The sequence below is a fragment of the Dermacentor silvarum genome, chromosome 8, assembly GCF_013339745.2.
Source record: "Dermacentor silvarum isolate Dsil-2018 chromosome 8, BIME_Dsil_1.4, whole genome shotgun sequence".
NCBI classification, from domain to species: domain Eukaryota; kingdom Metazoa; phylum Arthropoda; class Arachnida; order Ixodida; family Ixodidae; genus Dermacentor; species Dermacentor silvarum.
The window spans coordinates 173,781,509-173,806,868 of NC_051161.1; the positions used below are offsets into that span (position 1 = coordinate 173,781,509).

The 25,360-nt window shown below is 47.6% G+C and overlaps 1 protein-coding gene across 2 annotated transcripts in view; it reads right to left on the reverse strand.

The window, feature by feature from the left end:
* The window catches only part of LOC119462588 (solute carrier family 41 member 1), a 520,047-nt gene that overhangs the window by 27,526 nt on the left and 467,161 nt on the right, over positions 1–25,360 (reverse strand). For both annotated transcript variants that reach the window (XM_049672745.1, XM_037723922.2), the window contains one exon: positions 15,979–16,116. In XM_049672745.1, coding sequence (XP_049528702.1) covers positions 15,979–16,116 — 138 coding nt within the window. The remainder of the gene's footprint in view (positions 1–15,978; positions 16,117–25,360) is intronic.

Below are 25,360 nucleotides of genomic sequence, written 5' to 3' on the forward strand. Positions count from 1 at the left end.
TACCTATAGTCAAGCAATATAAGTATATATTGATGCAAGTACCTGAAACCGGGTCTACAATGGTGGTGGCGACGGTCGTGTCTTCGCAATGGTGGTCGTAGACACGAAAGGAAAGACCGTGACGGCGGGCTCCCTCAGGACCAGATCGTTGCAGGAAGCGGAAGAAACGGCAATCACATTGGCCGTAGTCAACGCTCGGAAACAAGACAGATAATTAATCAGTGACTCCAAGATGGCCATTAGGAACATCATAAAGGGCTGGATCTCCACGGAGGTGGCCAAAATCCTGAACAGCAGAGCAGCAGACTTGAAGAACGGCAAAATCACACCCAAATAACTCAAATGGATCCCCAGAAGGCCTACCGACTCGCGCGAGAACTAACCCACCGTGGCTCGGACAGTGACGGCCCGACAGCCCGCAACCCCCCCCCCCCCTCCCCCGCGGAGGGACTGAGGACTGCGGCGGAGGCGATGGGGAAGACGGAGGAGGTGATGACGACGAAGTTGCGATACAGGACGAGAGAGACAGACTAGTCACGTACCACGACATACTGACAGACTATAAGAAACAAAGAGAAGCATACCCACAACTGCACAAACAACTAGACAGATCTCAAGAAACAGATTGGAGAAGGTTGCAAACCCGAACCTTCAGAAACCCAGTACACTTACAGAGTAAATTCTACACAATACTGTTGCGTCCCGAATCGGCCGGGTGCATTCTTTGATTGTTTCCCATCGAGGCAGGCCCTTTCAGCGTCGTCGCCCAGACGGCGACAGTCCCCGACACCGACGAGACGGGCAAACAAGCGCCCCAACTCGGCAGTGCGCATTCTTTGGGTGCTTCCCCCGATGCCACCCCTTCATCAGCCGCCGCCTACCTGGCGATGCGGCGCGACACCGGCAGTGACGTTCGGACAAGAAGCTCACTTAGAAGCGACCGACCGCCACCCTTCGTTAGAAGCGTGAAGGCCATTCTCCCAACCCTGGCAAGATGACCGTTGGAGGGCAAGAAACTAAGTCACCGACTTTCGTGCAAGGAGTGTCAACTCCCTGTTTCCGGATTGCCTCGTCCTTGCTTCGAAGGTGCAACATTAGAGGCGGAGTTCAGTGAACAATACGACCCCTCTGATTGGCCGCATCAACGTCATCTGATTCCCTAGTCGGGTCAACTAGGGAAGACGAATGTTTTATAAGGAGATACCTTGAGTGCAGTGGTGTGTCTTGACGTGTTCTCAAATGTGCTCAGACATGCAGTGAGCTGAAACTTTCAAAGTGCTCTCCCATGGAGTGGGCTTCCATATTCGGAGCCACTGTAAATATGTAAAATAAACCCCCTTTTCTCTCGCTCTCACTCCCGGACGTACTCATCCCTCTAGCTGAAGGATCACCGGCCTAAACGCTACCCGTTCCCAACAATACCCAGTAGTGAGCTGCAGGCTCTGAAAGCACGAACAGGCAGACATGGCACACATCTTATGGAAATGCGCAGAGATCAGACCAATATACAGAGAGGACAACGCAGAAACGGACCTTCTCGAGGAGCGATGGCTAAGCGCTCTGACTAGCTCGGATTTACACGACCAACTATGGGCTATCCAGCGGGCTCAGGCCGCGGTGGAAAGGCTATGCCTCACCGCACATAATGCCCAGGTGGCCTAAGCCCGAGGCGGCAACCTCGCTTGTGCTTTCATCACAAAAGTTTTTTTCCCGTCAGTCCGTCCGTTGATGCAAGACAGAAACCATCTTTAAATAACACGCGCAGGTTCGTGCGCCCTCCAAGGGGACAACGGCGCATTGGAGAGAACAACAATTACGCAGACTTAATGGCACGTACATTGGCCGCACGCACTCGCATCACATGTGACCGTTGGCGGTGAACAATAGAAGAAGGGGAAGTGAAGCGCCACTCGAGGAAAAAGAAAAGAGGGTTCCTCGATCTCCTGCTTGGAATGCTGCAGTTATCCTTTAATGCGATAGCTTTAAGGGCCCCGTGTTGCAGGAAATTCGGCGTCGGCGTCGGTGTCGGCGTCGGCGTAAGCATCGGCGTCTGGCGGAAATAATCATGCCGAACCACCCCGACCGGGCGGGCCCTTCGTGTCGCGCAAGGCGTTAGGGAACAAAAATTGAATTTCTTAAAGTAAAAGATCAAAATGCAGAAGACAAATATAATGTTCAATAGCCTGGCAAGGGAACAATAATTCAGGATCGCCAGTCAGCCTCTAGGGTCTGTGAAGGAGTACGTTTATCTAGGTCAGTTACTCACAGGGGAACCTGACCATGAGAAAGAAATTCACAGAAGAATAAAATTGGGTTTGAGTGTATACGGCAGGCATTACCAAATCCTGACTGGGAGCTTACCACTCTCGTTGAAAAGAAAAGTCTACAATCATTGAATTCTACCGGTGCTAACATATGGGGCAGAAACTTGGAGTTTAACTCCAAGTTTCGCGAGAACAATTTAAGGACCGCGCAAAAATCCATGGAACGAAAAATGTTAGGCCCAATGTTAAGCCAACGGGTATAGCCGATATTCTATTGGACATTAAGAGGGGAAAATGGAGCTGGGCAGGCCATGTAATGCGCAGGGTGGATAACCGGTGGACCATTAGAGTTACAGAATGGATACCAAGAGAAGGGAAGCGCAGTCGAGGACGGCAGCAAACTAGGGTGGGGTGATGAAATTAGGAAATTCGTAGCCGCAAGTTGGAATCAGCTAGCGCAAGACAGGGTAATTGGAGATCACAGGGAGAGGCCTTCGTCGTGCAGTGGACATAAAATATAGGCTCATGATGATGATGATGATGTGAATAGCTTGGCAAATATAAAGTTTCAACTGCTACCTTAATTCGTTCTCACAAGAAAAGTTGACAAATATCGATCAGGAACGTTATCAGACAAGGAAACACAATCAGAGGATAATTGACAGATGTCTCGGGAACCTTCGCTTTGGAAACGACACTGTCGCATTCAGTAACACTAGCAATGACTTGAAACAAATTATTCGGGAGCTAAGCCGAAAAAGAGTAAGAGTAGTCTTAAATGCCGAAGTCAAAGTAGTCTGACAAGAGAACAAGAACTTGCTATTGGCCGTCACCGCCGAGGGTCTGTGCAAAAGTACATTTTTCCAATTTTCTAAACCACTGATAATGCGAAGCCACTGCGAAGCCACTGATAATGAGAAGGAAAGAAGGAAACACTAAAACGAAAGATGGAGCTGGGCGGGAAATGTAATGCGTTGGGCGGTTGTATCCATGGCCGATTAGCGTTAAACATTGGGTGCCAAGGGTATAAGGGAAGCGCAGTCTCGGACGACCGAGCATTGGCTGGTGTGATGAAATTCCAAAATTTTCAGGCATAACAGGGGGTCAGCTGGCGCATGATAGGAGTATCAACTGCGAGGCTTTCTTTCGAGGAACCCGTATGGGTTTCCTTTGTAGCAATTGCTACATTTGGGTAGATGTCTCATTTTCCCTTTAGTGATAGGAGTAATTGACGATCTGGTATAGAGGCCTTCGTCCAGCAGAGGACATAAATATAGGGTGCGACGACAGATGGAAAACGCTGTGTGCATGAGTATTGGTACAATGTTGAAACAAAGTGAATCACGGTGCGCGCTCATCATCCGCAAGAAACCCCCATTGCTCGAGACATCGCATGTGCTATTGATTGCCCTGATGAAAAAATGCAGCAGATCTAACCAGTTGGAATCTAGTTGAAGCGAAGCTTTGTGTGAGTGCATAAAGGCATAAACACGAGTATACACGCACGTGTACACACGCGCCCACACACACACACAAGCGCAGGCGCACACAAAATTAATTATACCTAGCCGTCCGTCAGGCGCAGTTGCTGATTACTAGCGAGTACGACGGCAGCCTTGAACGCATGATGGTTTCAGAGGCACCATACGCACGTAGCGCCATTCAAATCCATTCTATCCGCAAGAAGCGTTTACTTCCGCATTACCCTGCAGTCGCGGATGCGTGAAAGCAAGCTGTCTCTTCTCCGCATGGCTGGCGCCACCGCGGTGATGGTGATTTATTTGCATCCCCTTTGAAACAGGTCGTTGACAAATGCACCCGTATTTAGAAATGCACATTAGCCTGAAGCTTGACTTAATATAAATGACGGCTGGCATAAACGTGCCGAAGGAAACGCAATGAGTATGCTGGGAACGCTCACGCTAGTCGTCAATCAAGCATGTGCTTCAAGTTAAGATGCATTTCTGAATACGAGCCTGCTTTAGTTACTCGGGTATGCAATACATGCTTTTCCTTCTAGCATTTTTGCACACCTTTGTACCTATGCCTGTAACCGATCCAGTCTCTTGCCTGCATTTCTTCCACCGATACTGTTGCTTACATCGTCTGCAGACCGGTTCCCGTTCGCTTTACATCCAAGCGCTTCTGGAAGGTGTACGTTACCTACGGGTTACACTGGGTGAATCCCTTCGCGTTCCATTGGGATGTGCTGAGACGTCTCCAGATTTTTGCTGCAGCATAAACATGCCTCATCTTCTTGCGAATATTTGCTCCGGTATGTTTTTGTCTATAGGCAACCAGCTCGAGCCTCAAAAAGCAAGGCGTGTTACCTTCGTGTTATCGTGCAGATTTTCCCTTTTAATTTCATTCTTCCCTTTCTTTTAAACCTCCACGGCCTTTCTTTGTTTCCATTCCTTGCATCCAACTCACTGTCTCTGCTTCTTTCACTTTCTTTCTCATGACTCCAGGTTGTGTACTTACACTTTCAATTACCCTGTGGCCAACTTGCTTACCCTCTTCCTTCATTCTGTGTCCATGCTTTTCATGTACAGGTACTTGTGCACTTTAGCCGCCCATTTATTTTCATCCATGTTCCTAAGTCTTTCTTGAAAACTATTTTCGTTATGCGCGTCTCAGACTTGAAATGAGACCCAACCCATGTCAAGCTGCACTGCCTCATTTGTGGTTTTGGCTTGGGCTCCCAAAGCCAACTAGCCTACCGATCTTTGGTTAACTACTAACCCCGACAAGATATCCGATTTTAAGCACAGAATGGTATTTGCGAACGCGGATGCGCGGAGGCGAGCGTCATCTGGTGGTGCTGCAAGGAACCCAGTGACGCGCGCGGCGTCCGTGCTTCGCTGTGATTGGTTGGCCTGTTCGGCAAGGGAACAGCCAGGCCGTAGCACCCGCGGTCACAAAACCCAGCGAGGTTGGCAAAGAAAAGCTTCGCTTTTCAAACAGAGCTTCATACAAGCAGCACAGATTTGCTGCATACGCCTTTAATGTTCCTTCTGTTCGTCATTATTTCGATAACGTCAGCTTGGGCCAAGGAGCTTTTCCGAGGCCACCCTTCTCCGTTCAAGTGGCGGTAGTTCGACCACTGGGCTGCATCCGCCCTTGGGGGCGGATGCAGCCATATCCTTATCTTTTTGTTTGCCCAGATTGCTCCTATCTGCGCCACGTCTATCTCTTCACGCTGAACATGCAGCGCGCAGAGTTCAACTTGTTGTCTTTATCCCATCTCGTCTCACAGAGTCCCTCGTGTACGTGTACCGAGTGCTAAGTAAAGCATGTTTAGGAGCCAGTGTTAAAGTACAAAAAGCAAAAGAGCTCAAAGGGCGAAGGTCGCACGATGTTCAGCCGGAATAAGTGCTACAATTGGGCAGGAAGTGTTCAACGTTGGTGTTTCTGCAACGCACGTGTTCCGTGCAAATAGGGTCGCAACAATGGCGGCGCTTGTGTTTTCGTCTTTTCTTGCTTTCTGATGTCTTAAACATCGATCTATTTGAACAAGCAAGTCCTATGTGCTGCTGGATTGTTCTCCCTCGTTAATCCTTGGGCTCCGCTCCACGTTTGACTAGCACGTTCACACACGATGCCGCGGCAAGCTTCCGGCGCCGCGGTGACCAGATGAGACGGTGTGTCAACAGGCACAACGCAGCACAGAGCAATCCCAGAACAATGGCGGTAAATCACTGTAGGTGGCTGGTAAGCCTCACGTGCGAGCCAGCAATTCTGAATGAACATGTACTCTTCACTTGAAAAGAGATATCGTAATATCAGAACTGCTCTTGCTTTAACAGCTGTAACAAAAAAATGGAACGCATATCACTTATTGTTTCAGGAATATGGGAGAGTGGGCTAACATTAATGATTCACGAGTTGGTTGGAATAAGATGAACTAATCTTGGCCAGGCCATTCCTGGCTACGTAGAGAATGTGTCGACAGTGACGCAATGCGAAAACGAAGCTTGTGGGGAAATATCCGTGCACATTAAACAATCACAAAGTGTTTAAAACGAACCCGCTGCCATCTAGAGTGATTCATAGCTTGGTCGAGTTGGGTGATCTTGATGAATAAATATTGTAGCGCCAGGCAAGGTGCGTAGAACAGAAACAGACAAAGGACGAGAAATGTGCCAAGTTCCAACTAACTTTATTCACAAAATGACAACCATTGTGCCAACCATTAGCAACCATTAATGACAACCATTAGCAGCCATGCTGATACGGTTTACTGGGTTGAATTGTAGGTTTACGTGATAAATACTTTTCTCCGCATGCCCACGCGTGGCGCGAAACACAGAACGCAAAGACAGTGAATTGGATGTAAAAGATGAAAAAAGAAAATGCGTCGGCCTTTCCCCTCCGTGAAGATGGTTAACCAGCGAAGCAGGAACGTGCGGCCCTGGTTTTTATCCCTGGGTTAATCCCGAGGATTCATCAAAGTCTTTCGCAATTATGAGGTTACACACACGTTCGGCTGCGACGGAGATAACGACGGCATGCCCGCAGTCCGCCGTTGTCGCCTGCGTTCGAGGTCCCGAGTTGGCTCGGCGGCATAGTTAGCAGCATTCGCCCGGCATTAATGCTTGCTATTGTTCGAAATTAAGTCGCTTCGAAGTTAAAGCTGTCCGTTCTGCAAGACCATGAATGGCTCATACCCCCTTAAGCCCATAGCCCCGTATACGCGGCCTCCCCATTGCGACGACAGAAGTGAAATTTTACGCTGGAATGATGAGCGACAACGCAGCCAGCTGTGCAAGCGGACGACGCCGAAGAACGCGGGAGCAGTGGCACCAGCGCGTGCCGAGCACGAGCGCAACCCGAGGGGCGCCAACGAGCCAGCTGCGGAAGACGACGAGCCAAAGCGGTTTATAGTTTTCTGTAGACTGGCGATTTCCCCTAGCCATATAAAGCTGCGCTTCAAAAAAGGCGCCATGGTCAATTGCAAGAAGTTACATAAGAGCCTCGGAAAGTCTACGTTTCGATAGGCGGATCAGGTCCACCTATCGAAACGAAGGCCCGCCTTTCTAAGGCACTTGAATTATTCATGTTTATTTAGCTTCTATACCAGAGCGTGCAACTCCATCTATAGGCCCCCTTCTTCCTTGGCTGGCTCAGGTGAACAGCGAGTTCGCTGTTGCAATTATCTCGTCGTAGACACAACCATGTGTTGCTTCTGCCATACCACCCAAGATCGCTACCGAGGTGCGGCCTGATTATCATGCCTCCACAGTACGACACATTGACGTCCAAGCTTCGGCGGCGCACAACCGTTTTTGACCAGCACTGACTGCAACATGTTATCTCGGCCGAAGAACGTGGTGATCGTAAGCCTTCACCGCTCCTGCTTCGCGTTCAGCAGGTTCTCAAATACAAAGCAGCTCCTTTCCACCAGGACCTCCTCTGGCAGCTGCTCCTGCAGCGTCTTCCATCCAGCGTTCGCATGGTCCCCTATTGGGCCATGCGATTGCTTCGCGGAAGTTGCTTGCCCTTAACATATCGGCTCCATGGATGCCTTGCCCATCATCTCGCATAGTTTTGTCTAGTGAAGCAGAGTATGCGCGATGAGTTCCCTTGAGAAATCAGCAATCTGCCCGCTCAGCTAGAGGCCCTCAGCTCGCAGTCCCGCCTAGCTCGGTGGTACTTGCGCAGTGACAAACATACGACGCTTACCGTGAAAAACTTTATTGGGTATACGCTTGAAAAAACTGCTATGGTGGCAGTCACCACCGACTGTCGGGACTGAACACTCTACTAGGCGAACAATTATGCTGGGTCGTGCACACTCCTCTAAGTTGTTGCGTTTTCATTCGATATGGCGAATGCTCCACTGTGAAGAGCAAGCGTATTCTTTTCGATAGCTGCACACCGATAGGAAGGTACGCTAACAACCACAGCTGATAAGAAATAACAAGGTAGATTAACACATTACGCAGCAGTCCTTTCAAAGCTCATTCAATTTCATCTGAAGCCGTTCCCGATATCGTCTGACAATCGTGAATCTGCAAAGCACATAAAAACCCCATGCCTGTTCAAGCAGGGCAAAGATAATTTCACCTTCAGAATTCTGCATAGCAAAATCGTTGAAGCTCGTCTTGCTTTCTATTGTGCTCAAGTTTCTAGCGGCTACATGGCTATTTTGTGAGCTTCGCTACCGGCTCTGCGCTCCAGCTTTGGCTTGTTTGCGCCCACTTTGATCGAGTTGCGGCTGCTGGCGGCCAACCTCTGCGAATACATGCCCGCGTCGTGTCGCTCCTGGCGCGTCCGCCACTCGATGACGTGCCCTCTCTTCTTCATCCATGCATTGTAGCAGCAAATATATGCGCTTACGCGTTGCTTCACGCACACGTCCCAGGACAGCCATTTAAGCGAATAACAAAGTGTCGCCCGTTTCATGACCTTTCAAATTAACTTCTTTGTGGCAAGATGGCACGCCCTGCAGTAGATTCCGTCAAACGACGCGAAGGAGACATCACCAAATAAGATCACACGCAAGCGACGTTTGTTTGTCTTTCTTACCCGCCGTGGTTGCTTAGCAGCTATGGTGTTGCGCTGCTAAGCACGCGGTTGCGGGATCAATTTCGAAGGGGGCAAAAACGACCGTGTTCCGTGCATTAGGGGCCCTGGTAGTCAGAAATAAGCCGGACTACGGCGTGCCTCATAATCAAATCATGGTTTCGGCACCCCAGAACTCATTCATTCATTTTCCTTTCGTGTTTTCTTGTTCTTCGTTTTTTCTTGCTTTGTTTTCTGGGAATGTTGACACGTTTATGTTTGCAGAGGTATGTCTTCCCGCAACGTTGTTATAAAAGCACGGCCTTGTGCCATGGTGGTAGTGTACGTAATTCCACTCATCGGCAGAAGCCATTAGACGTGGTTGAAGCGGTCCGATGGAATAACGGTCAGCTGAAGGAGAAGTCGGAACAACTTAAATAAACGTGATGGTGTGCATCCTGCTGCACAACACAAAGCATGTTCGGGGGTAAGCCTTGCTTTTCGGATGCAAGTATTCGCGGCAGGAACGAGGGTCAAACTGTGCGAGAGCCGCTGCAGGCGCTTCACATAAAAAAGTTGTCGCAGTTTCACCTGAAAGGCGAAGCATCAATTGCGATAGCAAATTTGTAGAGAGCTATACGCAGTAATGATATTAGCTTTATCAGCTGTATAAACTTGGACATGCAGCAGCACCGGCAACACGCAGAACTGTTGTCGACGCCATCGGCGTTTTGCCCGCGTTCGCTCAAAATGCGTGCGGCGTTGGTGACTGTTGCCGGAGCCTCTGATATAAATAGGCACTTGGTACCACAGCTAAACGTCGCCTCCCTTCCCTCCCCCTCCTCCACGGCCTCTCGCGCGTCGGAAGAAGGCGCGTTCGCTCTACATATATGATGATTGTAAATGAGGAAAGAGACGCCTACTTCTGCAGCCCTTAAGCGAGCACGGCGCAGATTGCGCGTTTGTTCTCCGCCGTGCGTTCACTCCCCGTGAAAGCGCGCGCCCCTCGCGCCCTTTCACTCGCACATACAGCGTTCGGAGCGCGGCGACGATTTCATCTCCATTGACGTCATACGGAACCTCACGGCGACGGCGACGGCGACGGCAGAAATCTGCTTTTGAGTGTCCATATAATTGCTATATAATAAAATTAGGTTGGAGTGCATACGGCAGGCATTGACAAATCCTGACTGGGAGCCTACCACTGTCGTTGAAAAGAAAAGTGTACAATCATTGCATTCTACCGGTGCTAACATACGGGGCAGAAACTTGGAGGTTAACAAAGAAGCTCGAGAACAAGTTAAGGACCGCACAAAGAGCAATGGAACGAAAGATCTTAGGAGTAACGTTAAGAGACAGGAAGAGAGCGGTGTGGATCAGAGAACAAACGGGGGTAGACGATATTCTAGTTGACATTAAGCGGAAGAAATGGAGCTGGGCAGGCCATGTAATGCGTAGGATGGATAACCGATGGACCATTAGGGTTACAGAATGGATACCAAGAGAAGGGAAGCGCAGTCGAGGACGGCAGAAAGTCAGGTGGGATGATGAGGTTAGGAAATTCGCAGGCGCAAGTTGGAATACGCTAGCGCAAGACAGGGGTAATTGGAGATCGCAGGGAGAGGCCTTCGTCCTGCAGTGGACATAAATATAGGCTGATGATGATGATGATAATTGCTATCGCAATAAAAAGGGCCTAGCGTGTGTTATTGACACGTGTATTCGTTTACGTGGCCGGAGCAGAGGTAGGCTTCGGTGACGCTTGATTCAATTTTAATCAAAAAAAAAGAAATGTATTCATTAAACACCACGATAATATTTGATTTTAGGTGATTCACAAATGCATGAGGAATGTGAACTGATCCTTCGTTTCGTTAACAGATGCTACCGTGCACGCATGCGTTCGAGCGTGTCTCGTGTCTGCGAAAGAACGTTTCAATTCTTCCACTAGGGCTGACATGCCTGGAGGCATCGCTTGTGATTGCCCGCACGCTCTTATCGAGTGCGGATCCTAAACGCGCGCTTTCATTATTAAGCGCGAGACACACGGTGCGATTTTGCGCGCGATCCGTCGTACGACGCGTCGGAGTCCGACTTGCCGCATACGACGATTCGGGACACATGGTACGAACGACGTGCGATGCGTAGCTCCGCCCACAACCGGCGGCCCTGCATGGACGCTCGGAATACTGCGGAACTTCGCAAAGTGAAAACAAACGTATTTGCACAGTTCTCTAGTTTCGCACAAACGATCACAATAAAAAAATCACAGCATATCCACGGGGTGAATGATGATGAGTGGGCGAAGCTCCGGAGGGAATCATCGGATCTCCCGCTTAAGGGGACGCTAGCACAAACGCGTTAGAAACGTGCAGTACTCTCTAGTAAGGGGGAGCGGCCACAGCGTCTTACGCAGCCATTTACACATGCCGGAACGTGCACCGCGTTTGCCGACGCCATCACATGACTGCTGAGAGAGTATACCCCCCGTATTCATAAACGCTCCTCGACTTGAACTTGACTTGCCACCGCTTTGGGCAGCGCGTTCGAAACGCGTTGAAGGTAAGGCGGAGAGGCCACAGCGTCTTACACCAGCTTCTTACACGGGCCGTAACGCGCTAGCACAAACGCTTTAGAGACGCGCTAGAAACGCGGCCTTTCATTAATGTTGGGTATTTATTGCCATCGTGGTGCGTGTGTCCATGTCCGTTTCGTGGCGTAGTGGGCTAACGCCGCGCGCTCGGAAGCGAGGGGTCCCTGGTTCGATTCCGCGCTACGGACACAACTTCGGAATTTTTTTCTCATTTTTCTCAGACTGGTTACACACTACTACTACGATGACGGGGACGGAACGGGTGCCGCTATAAGGAGCTTCGCCCCTAAAACGCATCTGTGCGAGCAGCGTAGACGTGTTTCCGCAAAGCCGCGTCCGCAGTGTGGGCTCCATCGACAGCCGCCGATGGCTAGGAGCTGCCAGGCCTAGCTCGCTGGGCCGTCGAATCCGAGACCGGTGTCGCTTGCGACAGGACCGCTTGTAGCTCGCAATAAACCTCCTACGTCGGTCAGCACAACGTGCACACAGTTATGTCGCGCTTAAATTGCGATACATTTGATTTTATCGGCGCGAACGAAAGCGAACGATCAAGCCAGGCGAGCTTGCGATCGCTGGGAGACGGTATATAGGCCTAGCTCGCTGGCCGTCGGATCCGGGGTCGACAGCCCTTGCGATCCGTCCGCAGCTCGTTATAAAGCGCCCATATTCGTCAACACAATCAAGTCTGAACATTTATGTCGCTCATAAGTGGCAATACAATTAGTTTTCCCGACGCCGTTGGTAGCTATGAGAAAACATGCCAGTCAGGCGAGCCGCTTCGCATAGACGACTGTTGCGGCGTCTGCGCTGACCGCTTCCGAATCGATACCACGTCAAAGATTTACTACTTAGCGCAACGTTTTATAACATACACAACTTTGAGTTCACTTCCCTCTATAGGTTATTTCGTGTCAGAAACAAAGTGTACCCGATTTTTGTGACGCCGTCAGCGGCAAAGAGGCCAGCGCCTCGACCAGGGAGAGAAAAAAAATGTCACAGTTTCGCCCTAAGGGCGAATCAATGAATGCGATAGCAACACAGCAATGTCATACGAAGTAAGGTGAGCGGCCTTGGTAGCAATATGAATTGTAGTAAACATGAGCTGATTAAGTAAGCGGATGTGCTGCGGCGTAAGTAGACCGACATGAAGGGAGACTCGATGACCACGAGAAGGCGCGTGTGAAACGGTGGTGTTGATGAGAAGCGCTTACCGTGGGCAGCGCGCGCGAAGGGACACACCTGTAGTGCTGCACTGCCGATCTGGGCAGCATTGCATGTGTAGCGTGCGTTGGAAAATGTGGCCTGACTATTACTAACTGAATGAACAAGCGTGGTGTGAGCGCGCACAAACAAACATGAATAGATCATACTGAATGACTGCAGCCAACGACTGTCAAAACGCTGGCAGCGGGCGAAGGTACGTGCGGTCTATCGCTTCAACGGAAACTGAGCGGCGTATGCACGGCGCATACAGGTCAGAGCCGTGTGGAGATAAGAGACGGTGCGGTAGAACGAACGACGAGCGCGGTTGTTGGCAGCGTAGAAGTGCGCCCCCCCCCCGCCCCCCCCCCCCCTACCGCTCCCTCCGGCGCTGGCATCCCGCTTCCTTGCGTGCGCGTGGGAGAGATAAGAGACTGTGCGGACGAGCGACGAGCGCGGTTGTTGGCAGAGAAGTGCCCCCCCCCCCCCCCTGCTCCCTCCAGCGCTGGCTTTCCGCTTCCTTGCTTGAGCGTGGGAGATTGAGTGCGTTCGCTCTCCGTGATAGCGCGCGTCCCCGCACGCTTCCGCTGGGGCATACGGCGCGCGGCGAAGATTTTATCTATACGGAACCTCACGGCGACGGCGACGGCAGAAATCCGGTTGAAGTGTCCATATAATTGCTATCGCAATAAAAAACATCACCGGGACGATCGGAGCGCTTGCTCGCCGGCGCCGCCCCGCCGGCTTAACACGTCACCATGACGTACACGCTGGCGGCGCTGTCATTGGCCGCGGCCGTCCGACCGATCGCACAGTCGTACGACTATATCCAGCAGGTTGGTCGCATGCGGCGGCGGCGGTCCGCCGCCGCCTGCAGGAGAATATGTTGAAAACTTGTTGAGTGCGGCGGCCGATGCGGCGCGTCGTACGACGAATCGCACGCAAAATCGCATCGTGTGTCTCGCCCTTTACCCCGCAAAGTGCGCGCACAAAACGCTGCATCAAAGCTAGCCGTTCCCGAATCGTGCGTGGGCCCGGCACCCACTAGTCCTGCAGTTCGAACTGCTTGGGCGCAATAATTTCTGAACTTTTCGTTTTGTTCTTGCGACGTGCACAAAGTGATTGCAATTCCGTGGCACATAGACCTAGGCTAACACGCTGCCGCACCTCATAGTCTCTACATTTGGTCGAGCTTGTGATGGGGAAAGAATGCATTACTTCAAAGTTCGGCACCAAATGAATTGGCTTGAGTGCACAGATACAAACGTATTCTGTTAGATCTGCTTTAAATCTGGCGCCACTTAACCTGCAGGGAAATGTGCAACCGAATCACGTGGCTTTCAATTGCAAGGCAGAAAGTTGCGGTCAATGCAAATAGCGACGTTAGCCATTAGCTAAAATGTCTCGCCGAGTGGGTTTCGAACAATTCTGATATCATTCATGTTGAGTCATCAATTTTGATATCTTGATTTTTAGACTAAAACTGCAATTATATATTACCCTTGCTTGTATGCATTTTCATTAGTGCGTTCTCGCGTTACAATGGCTACGGGCACCAATATAACGCCAAAACTGTCCTTACTCCCCATAAATAAAACATGAGTCAATAGTGCTGAAGCATAACCGTCAGTACAAAAATGTTTAAACACAAGCTGTGACATTACAGATATATGTACGCAGCATCCGCCAGTCTACATCTGCCAATTTGCAAGCAGTGAGAATAAAAATTTTCAGCAAGAGTATGCAAACGTAAACACATACAAGTATTATTAAGTTAGTAACGCAAGAAAAAAAAAGTATTCCCGAAAGGTAGAAAACATGATTGCACGTACGCTAAAATTTCATCTTGACATACAGTTTGAATTCATGAGAAACCGAAACCTCAGTCATCCATTTAGACATCTGAGAAGTTTTTGAGAGGAGAAATAGTACTGCAAAGTGTTCTCTATTTTGGAACGTTGTAAATATTTTGTGCAAATAATGCCTTGCTGTTCAGCTGTGTGACGCATCTGTGGTTATTGTGGTTATTTGCACTGTGATGTTAATATGTGCCAATTTTTTCAATTTTCGCAGGGCCTGCGTAAAATTTTGTATAAAACTTCAGGTCTTCGTTTTTCGGTTTCTATTCTGAGACAGAATAAATTAAAAAAATAACAGAAGGGTTTATCAACAATGAACCGAATTAGTGACAGCTCACAGAAAACGCAGAAATCACAGAAAACGAGCGCAGAGGTAGTGTCATCTAATATCACCGCATTTTCGCGTTATTACAAGTCTTTCCATAAACAAAACTATCCCGACCACTTCACACGTGGTAATCAGTAGAATTTTGTCACGGAATTGCTTTTTCTTCTGAATGCAGGTGCACCCACGTGGCCTGTAGTAACAGAAATTGTGGCTGAGCAATGCTGTAGCAAAAAAAAAACAGCTAAAAAATGTAAGGCTAACAATTTCTTAGCAATCATGAATAACTGGTCGCGTACGAAAAAAAAAACCATTACATATATGTGCAAAATTTTAGATGACACGCATTAAATACTGCGTCAGGCATTAATGCTCGTCTGTGCAGCCACGCTGCTGCCACATATATGAGAAGTGTGTGTGCGCCGCCTTGCTGTTATTTCTGGTCCTAGTAGATTACTTGCAGTTTTGCAAGGCAACTTTCAAGACCAAAGCGTCGAGGGATTCAGCTAGCTGCGTCCAAAGTTCAGCGCAATGCATTTATGTATCGGTCTGCCGTGATCGTTCAGATTTCGCAAAAGTACTCGATGCGTTGGCAAAAACACAGCGCAATAAAGACACGGACACAAGAGAGCGACACGCACACAGCGCTGACTTGCAACTGTTGCAAGTCAGCGCTGTGTGCGTGTCGCTCTCTCGTGTCCGTGTCTTTTTTGCGCTGTGTTTTTGCCAATGAATCACCAACACGCCCAAGCTTCCACGCTAAAATACTCGATGCGGTGCTATAGAGACCACACGTTAGGCAATAAATGCAAGTTTGATGCTCACTGCACTCCAAAGTATTTGCCCAGCGCATTCTTAAAGACGCATTCAGTCTATCCACACAGCATTAAAAAACATCTGCGCAAAATGATTTAGCTCACTACGTTAATACCTCCGTGGGGACTGCAGCCATTTGCAAATCGCAAACATCATCATCGTAATCAGCCTATATTTTTGTCCACTGCAGGATGAAGGCCTGTCCCTGTAATCTCCAATTAGCCCTGTCTTGCGCAAACATCATCATGATCAGCCTATATTCATACTACTTTGTTAATAAGGTAACGATAACTGCCTACGCAATTATGAAAACGCAGTAATTATTTTGTCTCGCTATAACCCGGTTCATTTCTAACAGCATTGCGCGGCTGTCTCAAAATTACGGAGCGGAACTGACGCAGTGAAAGGGTCACCGACCGTGCTTAGCAGCCAGGCTCAACGAGCAACCGCTGATGGGCGTCGAGGCCTGCACCGACGACGACACGCTGCTCCGTTCCTGGTGCAGCAGCGTGGACAGCCGGCTCGCCTGCACCGCGGCCAGGTTGCCCCCGACACCTGGTGGCATGTAGAGAAGTCTCACTCCACTGCTTGCATCATGTACGCACATAATATACACGCATTGTTCACTTTCCCGCAGCGACTGCAAGAAAAGGAAAACTGGTTGCCGTCCGAGGCAGAACGAAACGATCTGTGAAGGTTCGACCCCGTACGGTGCCAAGAGCGTGAATGTAGCTGCATGGAGCCTCACTTGTACTGGGATTGATGATTGATGAATATTGTTTTTTGGCGCAAGGGCCAGAAATGGCCAAAGAGCGCCATGATACTTGGTGATGAATCGCAGTGAGATAAGCTGAATATGGTGGAAATCGATTGGCTGTATATTGGCCTAAAATGTTCCCTGTACATGGTGTAAGATATGTATCTATTAAAATGATGTCAATGAAAGGTGAGTCCTATGGTTATAAAAGTACTTGTTAATTATAGCGGCACTAGTGCCTCTGCCTTCAGCGCAAGGGCTGCGAGGCGCTGTGACCGCATTGCAGCTACAACCTCCAGGAGAGGCTGTGCTACAAATAGCCTGGCCAAATGATTTTTATGGTATTAGTTTCTGCTACAAATTTTTGTACTCACTTAAATTTAAATACAGGGTCATTACTTAAAAAGAACACTGGGTGCAAAGGTAAATTACGACGGTATAAAGAAGGCAAGAACTTTTTTCTCTCCTCTTCTAATAATGGGCACTGAACGAGAACATGAAGGACTCTTAAGTATACTGCCACACCTATTGCAAGTCGGAGGGTTAATTCCGGTTAGAAGATACGACTGAGTAGTGTAGGTGTGCCCAATTCTTAATCTACAGAGCAGTACTTCCTGGTGTCTTGTTTTTTCAGAGATCCAGTTCCCTATTTTTGGTTTTATTAGGTGCAGTTTATTGGATACCTTAGTGTCCCACTGCCTCTGCCAATATTTCCGTAGTTTATATCGTAAATATGGCTGAAGGTCTGTGTACGGTACAGGTATATTAATATTTTCATCACCAAAAGCTACAGGTGTTGCCCTTTCGTCAGCATTAAGGTTGCCCTCTAAGCCTCTATGGCCAGGCACCCAACAAAGAACAATTATTTGGTTCGACATGAATGCTGAGCATAGAAGGTTGTAGACTTCATTAAGGATAGAGTTTTTGTGTTTTCGTAGATTTGATATGCCACGAACAACGCTTAATTAATCTGTGAATAAGACAGCCTTTATTATACCAGTTTCTTTTATATGTTTCACAGCAGAGAGGATCGCGTATGCCTCCGCTGTGAAAATGCTGGTGTTCCGATTTAATGCACCGGACGTTGAAAATGACGGTCCGAGAGCTGCATAAGCTACACCATAATCAGACTTTGAAGCGTCTGTGTAAAACTCTGCGCAGGAGTACTTCGCCTGGAGTTCGAGAAAGTGCGAGTGCATGTGCACTTCAGGCGCATGTTTTGTTATTGCGGCAAAATACATCTCATACTGGATAGACTGCCATTCCCAAGGTGGTGCAAGAGAAGTGGGAGTCATTAGGGCTGTTTCTCGAAGTTGAATATCGGCTTCATTAGCCAGTTTTAAGCGCAGACAGAGGAGCTCGAACAGATGGGCGGTTACGGTGAAGTCCTGCAGAAAACAAGTCAAGTACAGTTGAGTAACACGGATGTTCGTTATTCGATTTACATTCCAAAAAGTAAGAGAAACTTCGATATGTTCTGCGTAGGTGTTAGGACCACTCGTTCGTCTCGACATACAGATTTTCCACAGGGCTTGTCCTAAATGCGCCTGTTGCCAGCCGTATACCTAGATTGTGGACTGGGTCGAGAATTTTGAAAGCGTATTGGTACACCACGGCTCCGTAGTCGAGGCGTCATCGTACAAGACTTTTATACAGGCTAAGCAGACACCTCCTGTCACTGCCCCAGTTTGTTCGAGAAAGTCGCTTGAGCAGGTGCATAGTCTTCAGGCACTTCGCTTTAAGATATTTCAAGTTGGAAATAAAATTAAGTTTTGTGTCCAGGATAATACCTAAAAAATTGTGTTCGCGGCTGACCGATAGTCGTTCTCCATTAAGGTCAATAGAGGGTTCTGGTGATATGCCTCTCTTGTTCGAGAAGAGAACCCATGTGCTTTTTTGAGGATTAAATTTAAAACCATTTTCTTGTGACCACTTATAGAGTTTGTTTAGGCCAAGCTGTAGCTGTCTCTCGCAGATGCTAAGATTGCACGACCTAAAAACTATCTGAACATCGTCCACATAGACCGAGTAAAAGAGTGTGTGAGGTATGATGGTATGTAAGGAGTTCATTCTTACAATAAAGAGCGTACAGCTCAGCACTCCACCCTGCGGTACACCTGTCTCCTGCGTGAATGATCGAGACTGCACATTGCCAGCTGTAACATGAAACGTTCTGCCAGACAGGTAGCTCTCAATAATGGTCAGCAAGTTGCCGCGTAAACCCATTCCAGAAAGATCCCGAAAGATCCCAAAGTGCCACGTAGTATCATATGCCTTTTCCATATCAAGGAATACCGATACTACAAGCTGTTTGTGGATAAAGTCTTCCCGGATGTACATTTCCATGCGAACAAGCTGGTCTGTCGTCGATCTACCTTCCCTGAAACCGCATTGGTATGTGTCTAATATTTTGTTGGTTTCAAAATAGTAGAGCAAGCGTTTGTTTACCATCTTTTCAAAGTGTTTGCATAGGCAACTCGTCAACGCTATAGGCCTATAACTGTTTGCCAAGGAAGGGCCCTTACCCTGTTTCAGAATGGCCTCTTTCCAGACAGAGGAAATCTGGCCGGAAGACCATATAGCATTGTAAAGAGAAAGAAGGGTTTTTTGTGTTTCAGATGACAAGTGCTTTAACATTTCATATATAAAGCGGTCAGAGCCTGGGGCTTATTTGTTGCAGCCGTTTAGTGCTGCTTGAAGCTCTGCTGTGCTAAATGGTGCTCGCCTTTTGCACTTTTCCGTTCTACTGGCTGCCGTTCTAGTCGTGTTTTGTGTCTTTAAAATGTGTCAGAGTAGTGCGGCGAACTGGATACGTGATGTGCGCCTAGAAAGTTCGCCTGGTCTTCCATACTATCTCACTCAGGTTATGGCGTAAGGTTGTTGACCTTTTATTCTGTTCACTCTATTCCAGACCATTGTCTCATCTATGTAAGAGTTAATTGCTGATATATATTTTGCCAACTCTCTCTTCTAGCTTGTCGGCGCGTTCTCCTTCCCTGAGATTTGACATGCTTGAAATTAACCAGATTTTCTGCTGTCGGAGAATCGCGGAGCAACCCCCATGCTTTGTTCTTCTTCTTACGCGCGTTACGACCCTCCTCGTTCCACCATGGAATACAGCGTTTGTTAGATGATCCGTTTGTTTCTGGGATACATTTGGTTGCGGCATCAATCAGAAAAAAGGTGAAGTATTCAACCGCAGCGTCCAGGCTTAGAGCAGAAATGTCAGCCCACGATATGAGACTAATTTTTCGGAACTGTTCCCAGTCGGCTGAATCAGTTTTCCACCTAGGAAACTGTGGGGGACACTCATTCATCTTCGGTGTACACAGAACTATCGGGAAATGGTCGCTTCCGTAAGGATTTCTAATAACATTCCAATCAGGTAAAAGGGCCGGAGATGCAATAGTGAGGTCTATAGAGGAATATGTTTTATGTGCAATATTATAATATGTAGGTGCCTTGCTATTCAAAAGACATGCACCAGAAGAAAAGAGAAACTATTCAATCAGTCGACCTCGCACATCGCAGTGAGAGTCACCCCATAGGTTGCTGTGTGCATTTAAATCTCCTAGAACCAAATAGGGTTGGGGCAATTGATCTAATAATGTTTGGAATTCATGTTTATGGAGCTGATTATGCAGGGGTTTGTACAAAGAGCATATGGTAATAAGTTTGTTTAGAAGTACGGCTAAGAAAGTTAGTGTGTTTGGATTTAAGGTGGGTTTCCTGTACACACAGCACTTTTGGAGTGAGTTCGTAGAGTAGTTCTTGAACATCATCAAGGTTTCTGAGAAGACCTCTGACGTTCCACTGCATAATTTGCGCGTCCATAATGAAGTTAAACTGGTGCTGTGTGTACGAAAAAGAATGTGTTTAGCCTACAGAGCCGTTTGCGGCCCTGTAATTTTGGTTTTGTCTTTTCTAGAGCGGTACAATGAATTTGGCCACTCCTTAGGCGCTGGCTGCACCACCTTGCTTGGAGTAGTGTCCATAGCCTCTTGCGAAGCGCTGGACACTCGCTCTAACGAGCGATGTGTACGGCGTGTAGCCGAGGGACGAAGGCTCTGGCCTCACCAGCCCGGAGCCCGGTGGATGCTCCTTAGCCTCTGAGCTCCGTAGCTGCTGCCAGCGCTAGTAGAGGCCTCTGGTGTGGCCGATTTCGAGGAGGGCAGGGCAGCCTCAGCTGCTCCCACCATGGAGGCGCGTGGCAGTCGCCTGAGTACGCTGCGCGTGCCTTGGGCGACCGCCGGGGTCTGTCGTGGTGCTGCCCCCTGTTGCACCACTTCGGCAAAAGAAGTTTTCATTGAAAATGAAGGTGAAAGACGCTGTCGTGCTTCCCGGAAACTGATATTCTCTTTGACTTTGATAGTAATGATCTCCTTTTCTTTCTCCCAGGCGGCGCGAAATCTGGGATATGCAGGGTGGCTGCCATCACAGTTCGCGCAATGGGCCTCAGCAGTACATTCGTCAGCAGAGTGATCTTTTGTAGCACATTTCGCACAAGTTAGTCGTCCTCGGCAGCTTTGAGAGGCATGGGCAAACCTCTGACACTTGTAGCAGCGTCGTGGATTTGTAATGTCAGGTCTTAGACGCAGTTTGATTCTATTTCATTCTAGACGCAGTCTGTTTCTATTGCATCCGGGAGTGTGCTAGAGCCAAAAGTAAGTGCTATGTGTTTGGTTGGTAGTTCTTTGTTATCGCGCCTGATTTTTATGCGTTGTACATGGATAACATTTTCTTCTTTCCATCCATTCAGGAGTGAAATCCATAAGGTCGTCGTCTGAAACCACACTCTTGACGGGGTTCATTGTTCGGTGTGCACTAACAGATATAGTTTTATCGCCGAATGCGAGCAAGTTTCTTAGTTTCTCGTACTGAATTTTGTCGTTTACTTCAATAAGAAGGTCACCACTTGCCATCTTGGTGACTTTGTAGCCACTTCCAATGACCACCGTGAGACATTTTGACACCAAGAAGGGTGAAATGTTTGTCGCTTTTTTTGTCAGTGTTTTCACAGTGAATCACTTGGAAGCATGGGAACATTTCGGTGGTCTTAGTGAAGAAGTTGAAAGATTCATCGGTGCGCCTTCTTCTTATGAGAGGGCGATCAGGGAGCTTGGGGTGTGAGGAAGCTATACAAATTAGAGTAATTTTGGCAGCGGTGCCAGCCACCCACCGCGGAGCCCAACAAGGGGATGCGACAGGGTTGTTATAAACAATACCTGCCAACGTCAGCTGTACACAACCACTATAACCAAGGTTGGCTATCTCACACAAGGTTAACCCTAGCTGCCTGGAGAATCAGAAATTCAGAAGTGAGAAGGAGCGAGGAAAGATTGAAAGTGAGAGAAACAGACGAAGATTGAAGAGGAGGATAGGAAAAGGCAACTACTGATTTTCCCCGGATGAGACAGTCCGGGGTTGCTGCGTCTACGTGAAGCCGAGGCTAAGGGGGTGTGTTGACTCCGCCGAGGGGCCTTAAAGGTCCAAATACCCGGCTTCGGCTCAACCCTCAGGATACTCTTTTCCCCGGACACGGCTAAGCCATGTACGGTTAGACGCGGGAGGGTCCGACCCTCATGTGCTCGGGTCCGTGGTGTCGCAACACACCAAACACCTGCTGACGCAGACGCCCTTGCGGCACTTGTACTGGGAGTTCAGTAAGCAAGTAAGTAAATACATTTGGGTTTCGTTGGCGCAGCAGCTGTAGATAAAGGGCCAAGGACAAGGCTTTTTTTGTGTTTAACACAGAAAGGTGTGTTGCTAAGCATCACATGCCTGATTTGTCAGTGGCGAAAGCTGTTTCAGAATTCTTATTGTTTACAAATTTTGAAAGTATTTTCTAGTGGGTCTAAAAATGGATCAACAAGTAAAAGGGCCGGATGTAGTGGTATCCGATGTTTGTAAACTGCAGTTAAGAATTTTCGTATTTTCATTTCGTACTGTGGACAATAAGATTAAAATGTGCAGGATTATTAAAGGTTATTGGCATGTTAGGCATATAGGCTGTTTTTCATGTAGTAGAAGAAAACTGTGGGTTAGTCTTGTCTGTCCTATTCTAAGGGCAAAAAGCACAACTTCATAGAAGCGGTTTATGTGCCTCACAATGTGAAATATGTTGTTTGTTCAATCAAGTCAGACTGACAAAACATAGTTATCGCCTTTAAGTTGTCTTGGTGCGGTATCGGGAGGTTGCTTATCGGTAAATATGTGGCCGTATTTGCGGCCGCTCTTCTTTTGCTCTGTATACCCATATGGCTCGATATCCAACCAAGCGCAATTTCACACTCCTTATGTCTTGCACATTACGCTAATACTTCCTGCACTAAACCATGTCTATTTTTTTCTAATAATCATATTGCTAGCTGTGCGCTCAGGGCATCAGTAAATATAATGGATCGAATGATGTTGAAATGTTTTATCTATTTCATTGTCAATAATATGGCATTAGCCTCAGCGGTAAAAACGAGCGCCCTATCATCATGTCACCAAACGTACTCATGGTCGTTTCCAACCACACGCATCCTAAATTGGTAGATGGTTTTGATTCCATCTGTAAAATAGCGAATAAATGGTACTCCAGGTCAAATTCTTTCAAACGTAGTTGGGATGGCGTGTATCTTTTTGCATATTTGATCATGCTGAGATTGATTTTCGGTGCGGTGTGTTTCCAGGAAGCACAGTCTTGTTGTAGTGTACCTGGTTTTATATTTAGGTGAAAAGATGTTACGTTTTAAGTGCATCTGCGATGGTGCAAATAAAAGGACGGCCTGGGCTGCGAGAGTATTGTTAGTAAAACTTTCTGCTGGGCGAGTTGGTTCATACTTGCAAAGGAAATGGTTATGCGCAAACAAAACACGGACACAGTAATAGACGCGGACGAGCGCAAACTTTCAAATGACTTTATTTTTTTCCTGCGTTGTCAATATATACTCTACAACTGCGGTGATCACATGACACACTTCAAAGATTACAACGTGCCGCGCAAGAACATCATCTCAGTTTCTTTTAAAGAAATTGATGTATCACTTATACAGCCATCTCCTTAAGGAGATGGCTGATTAAGTGATCACTTATCTAAGTATAGATTATAAGTGTAAGTGATCACATCTAAGTATAGATGGCTGTATAAGTGATACATCAATTTCCTTAAAAGAAACTGAGATGATGTTCTTGCGCGGCACGTTGTAATCTTTGAAGTGTGTCATGTGATCACCGCTGTTGTAGAGTATATATTGACAACGCAGGAAAAAAATAACGTCAGTTGAAAGTTTGCGCTCGTCTGCGTCTATTACTGTGTCCGTGTTTTGTTTGCGCATAACCATTTTCTTTGCAAGTATTGTTAGGCTGTAAGAGCTTTCTAGGAGCATCCTGCGTTTCTGCAGAAACCACTGGTTGCTTTCGGCATAGAGACTTTCAGAAGGACAAGTCCTAAACGCACCTCTACACAGTCGCAGACCTAAGCAAGGAACAGAGTCTACAGCCCTCAGTGTCGACGTTGCTACTTCCTCGTCAACATAACAAGCGTGATCAAGCGTGGGCCTTACAAGACAATTATAAAGCTTGAAAAGACAGCTTCGATCTGAGATTCAGGATTTGCGTCCTAGTATTTTAATGGTATTCATACTTGGCGTCTTTTTCTTGAGTTGCGGGATTGGCTTTTTGAAAGCGAGCTTTTTGCATTGCCCTACAAATTTATGTTTGTAGAAGGGCCCTGCAAATTATTTGCTGTCCTTTTAAGTGCACGTTAGGTTACAGAGATTCCCCCTTTTAAATTGTTTTTTCATCAGAATATTTACAACCACTTCTGTCAGCTCACTTTGTGATGCGTATAATTTTAACCCGGAATCGCCACTCACATACGTTATATTACAAGATGAACGGCTGATCTGGATATCTTACACGTACCATCATTTCCTCGACGATGGGTTACAGCCTGTTCTCGACAATCTTGCGTTCAACCACACGAGGTCGTCACCATTCCTCAGCACTACGCTGCTGGCGACACTTTATGGCGCTTGTGGTGTGACGTCATCTGAGGCTTCCGGTATAAAAGAAGCTACGCACCGATTTGACTTATGTGGTAACGGCCGAAAGAGCACTGCCATGGCACTACCAAGCGATTACTTCGCCTTATGCAGGTAAGTTATATTGGTATTTCATTTTGTAGTGACAACCGTTGTAATGTGGTCCTGCCGTGCCCCACACAGTGCCCTGGAATTGCGTACAGCTGTGGTAACGTCTGTAGACTTCTATTGTGTGGCGACGTTGAGGAAAACCCAGGCCACACTCGGAAGGAATTGTATGAACAACTGCTAGATGGGCAAGTTACCCTTCGTGATGAGATCCTAGAGCTAAAATCTCAACTTGTAAAAACCGAGAATGTCATCAGTGAATTGCGTCGTATGTTTGCTCAGTTTGAAAGAAAGCTCTCTGTGACCTCAGCTATACCAAACCAGGCAAGTCAAATGCATTCATCACTACGGTCGATAGAACATTGCTTAAGCTTTAAGACTAAAAAATTGTCAGACCTTGAGGATCGAAGCAGGTGATCTAACCTTGTTATTCATGGCATTCCGGAGGGCCCAAATGAAATAGAAGCTACAAGGAAACAGTAGTTAGGAAGTGTTTCGAGATAAATTGGAAGTGAAATGAGATTCGATAGGGCGTATCCACCGGCTTGGTAAACAAAAGGGCAAAATGCCTATCATATTAAATTTACAAGAATATAACGCAAAGATAATAATACTGGAAAATGCGAAAAACTTAAGGGGTCCAGTATTCTCATTCATAATGATTATTCGCAGTCAACATTAAAGAAACGCAAACTACTTTGGAACAGCGTGAAGCAAGACAAGTAACAAGGAGGAAAAGTAAGCTTGATTCACGATAAACTTAAAATTGACAGAGACCTATATGTCTGGGATGAGAATCAAAAGGTAAGAGTAAAAATGACAGATGAGGCAGAAGCATGACATGATACTGTCCTTGCATGGAAAATGATCCGCCTGTTAAATATGAATGCCCGCAGCATTAAAA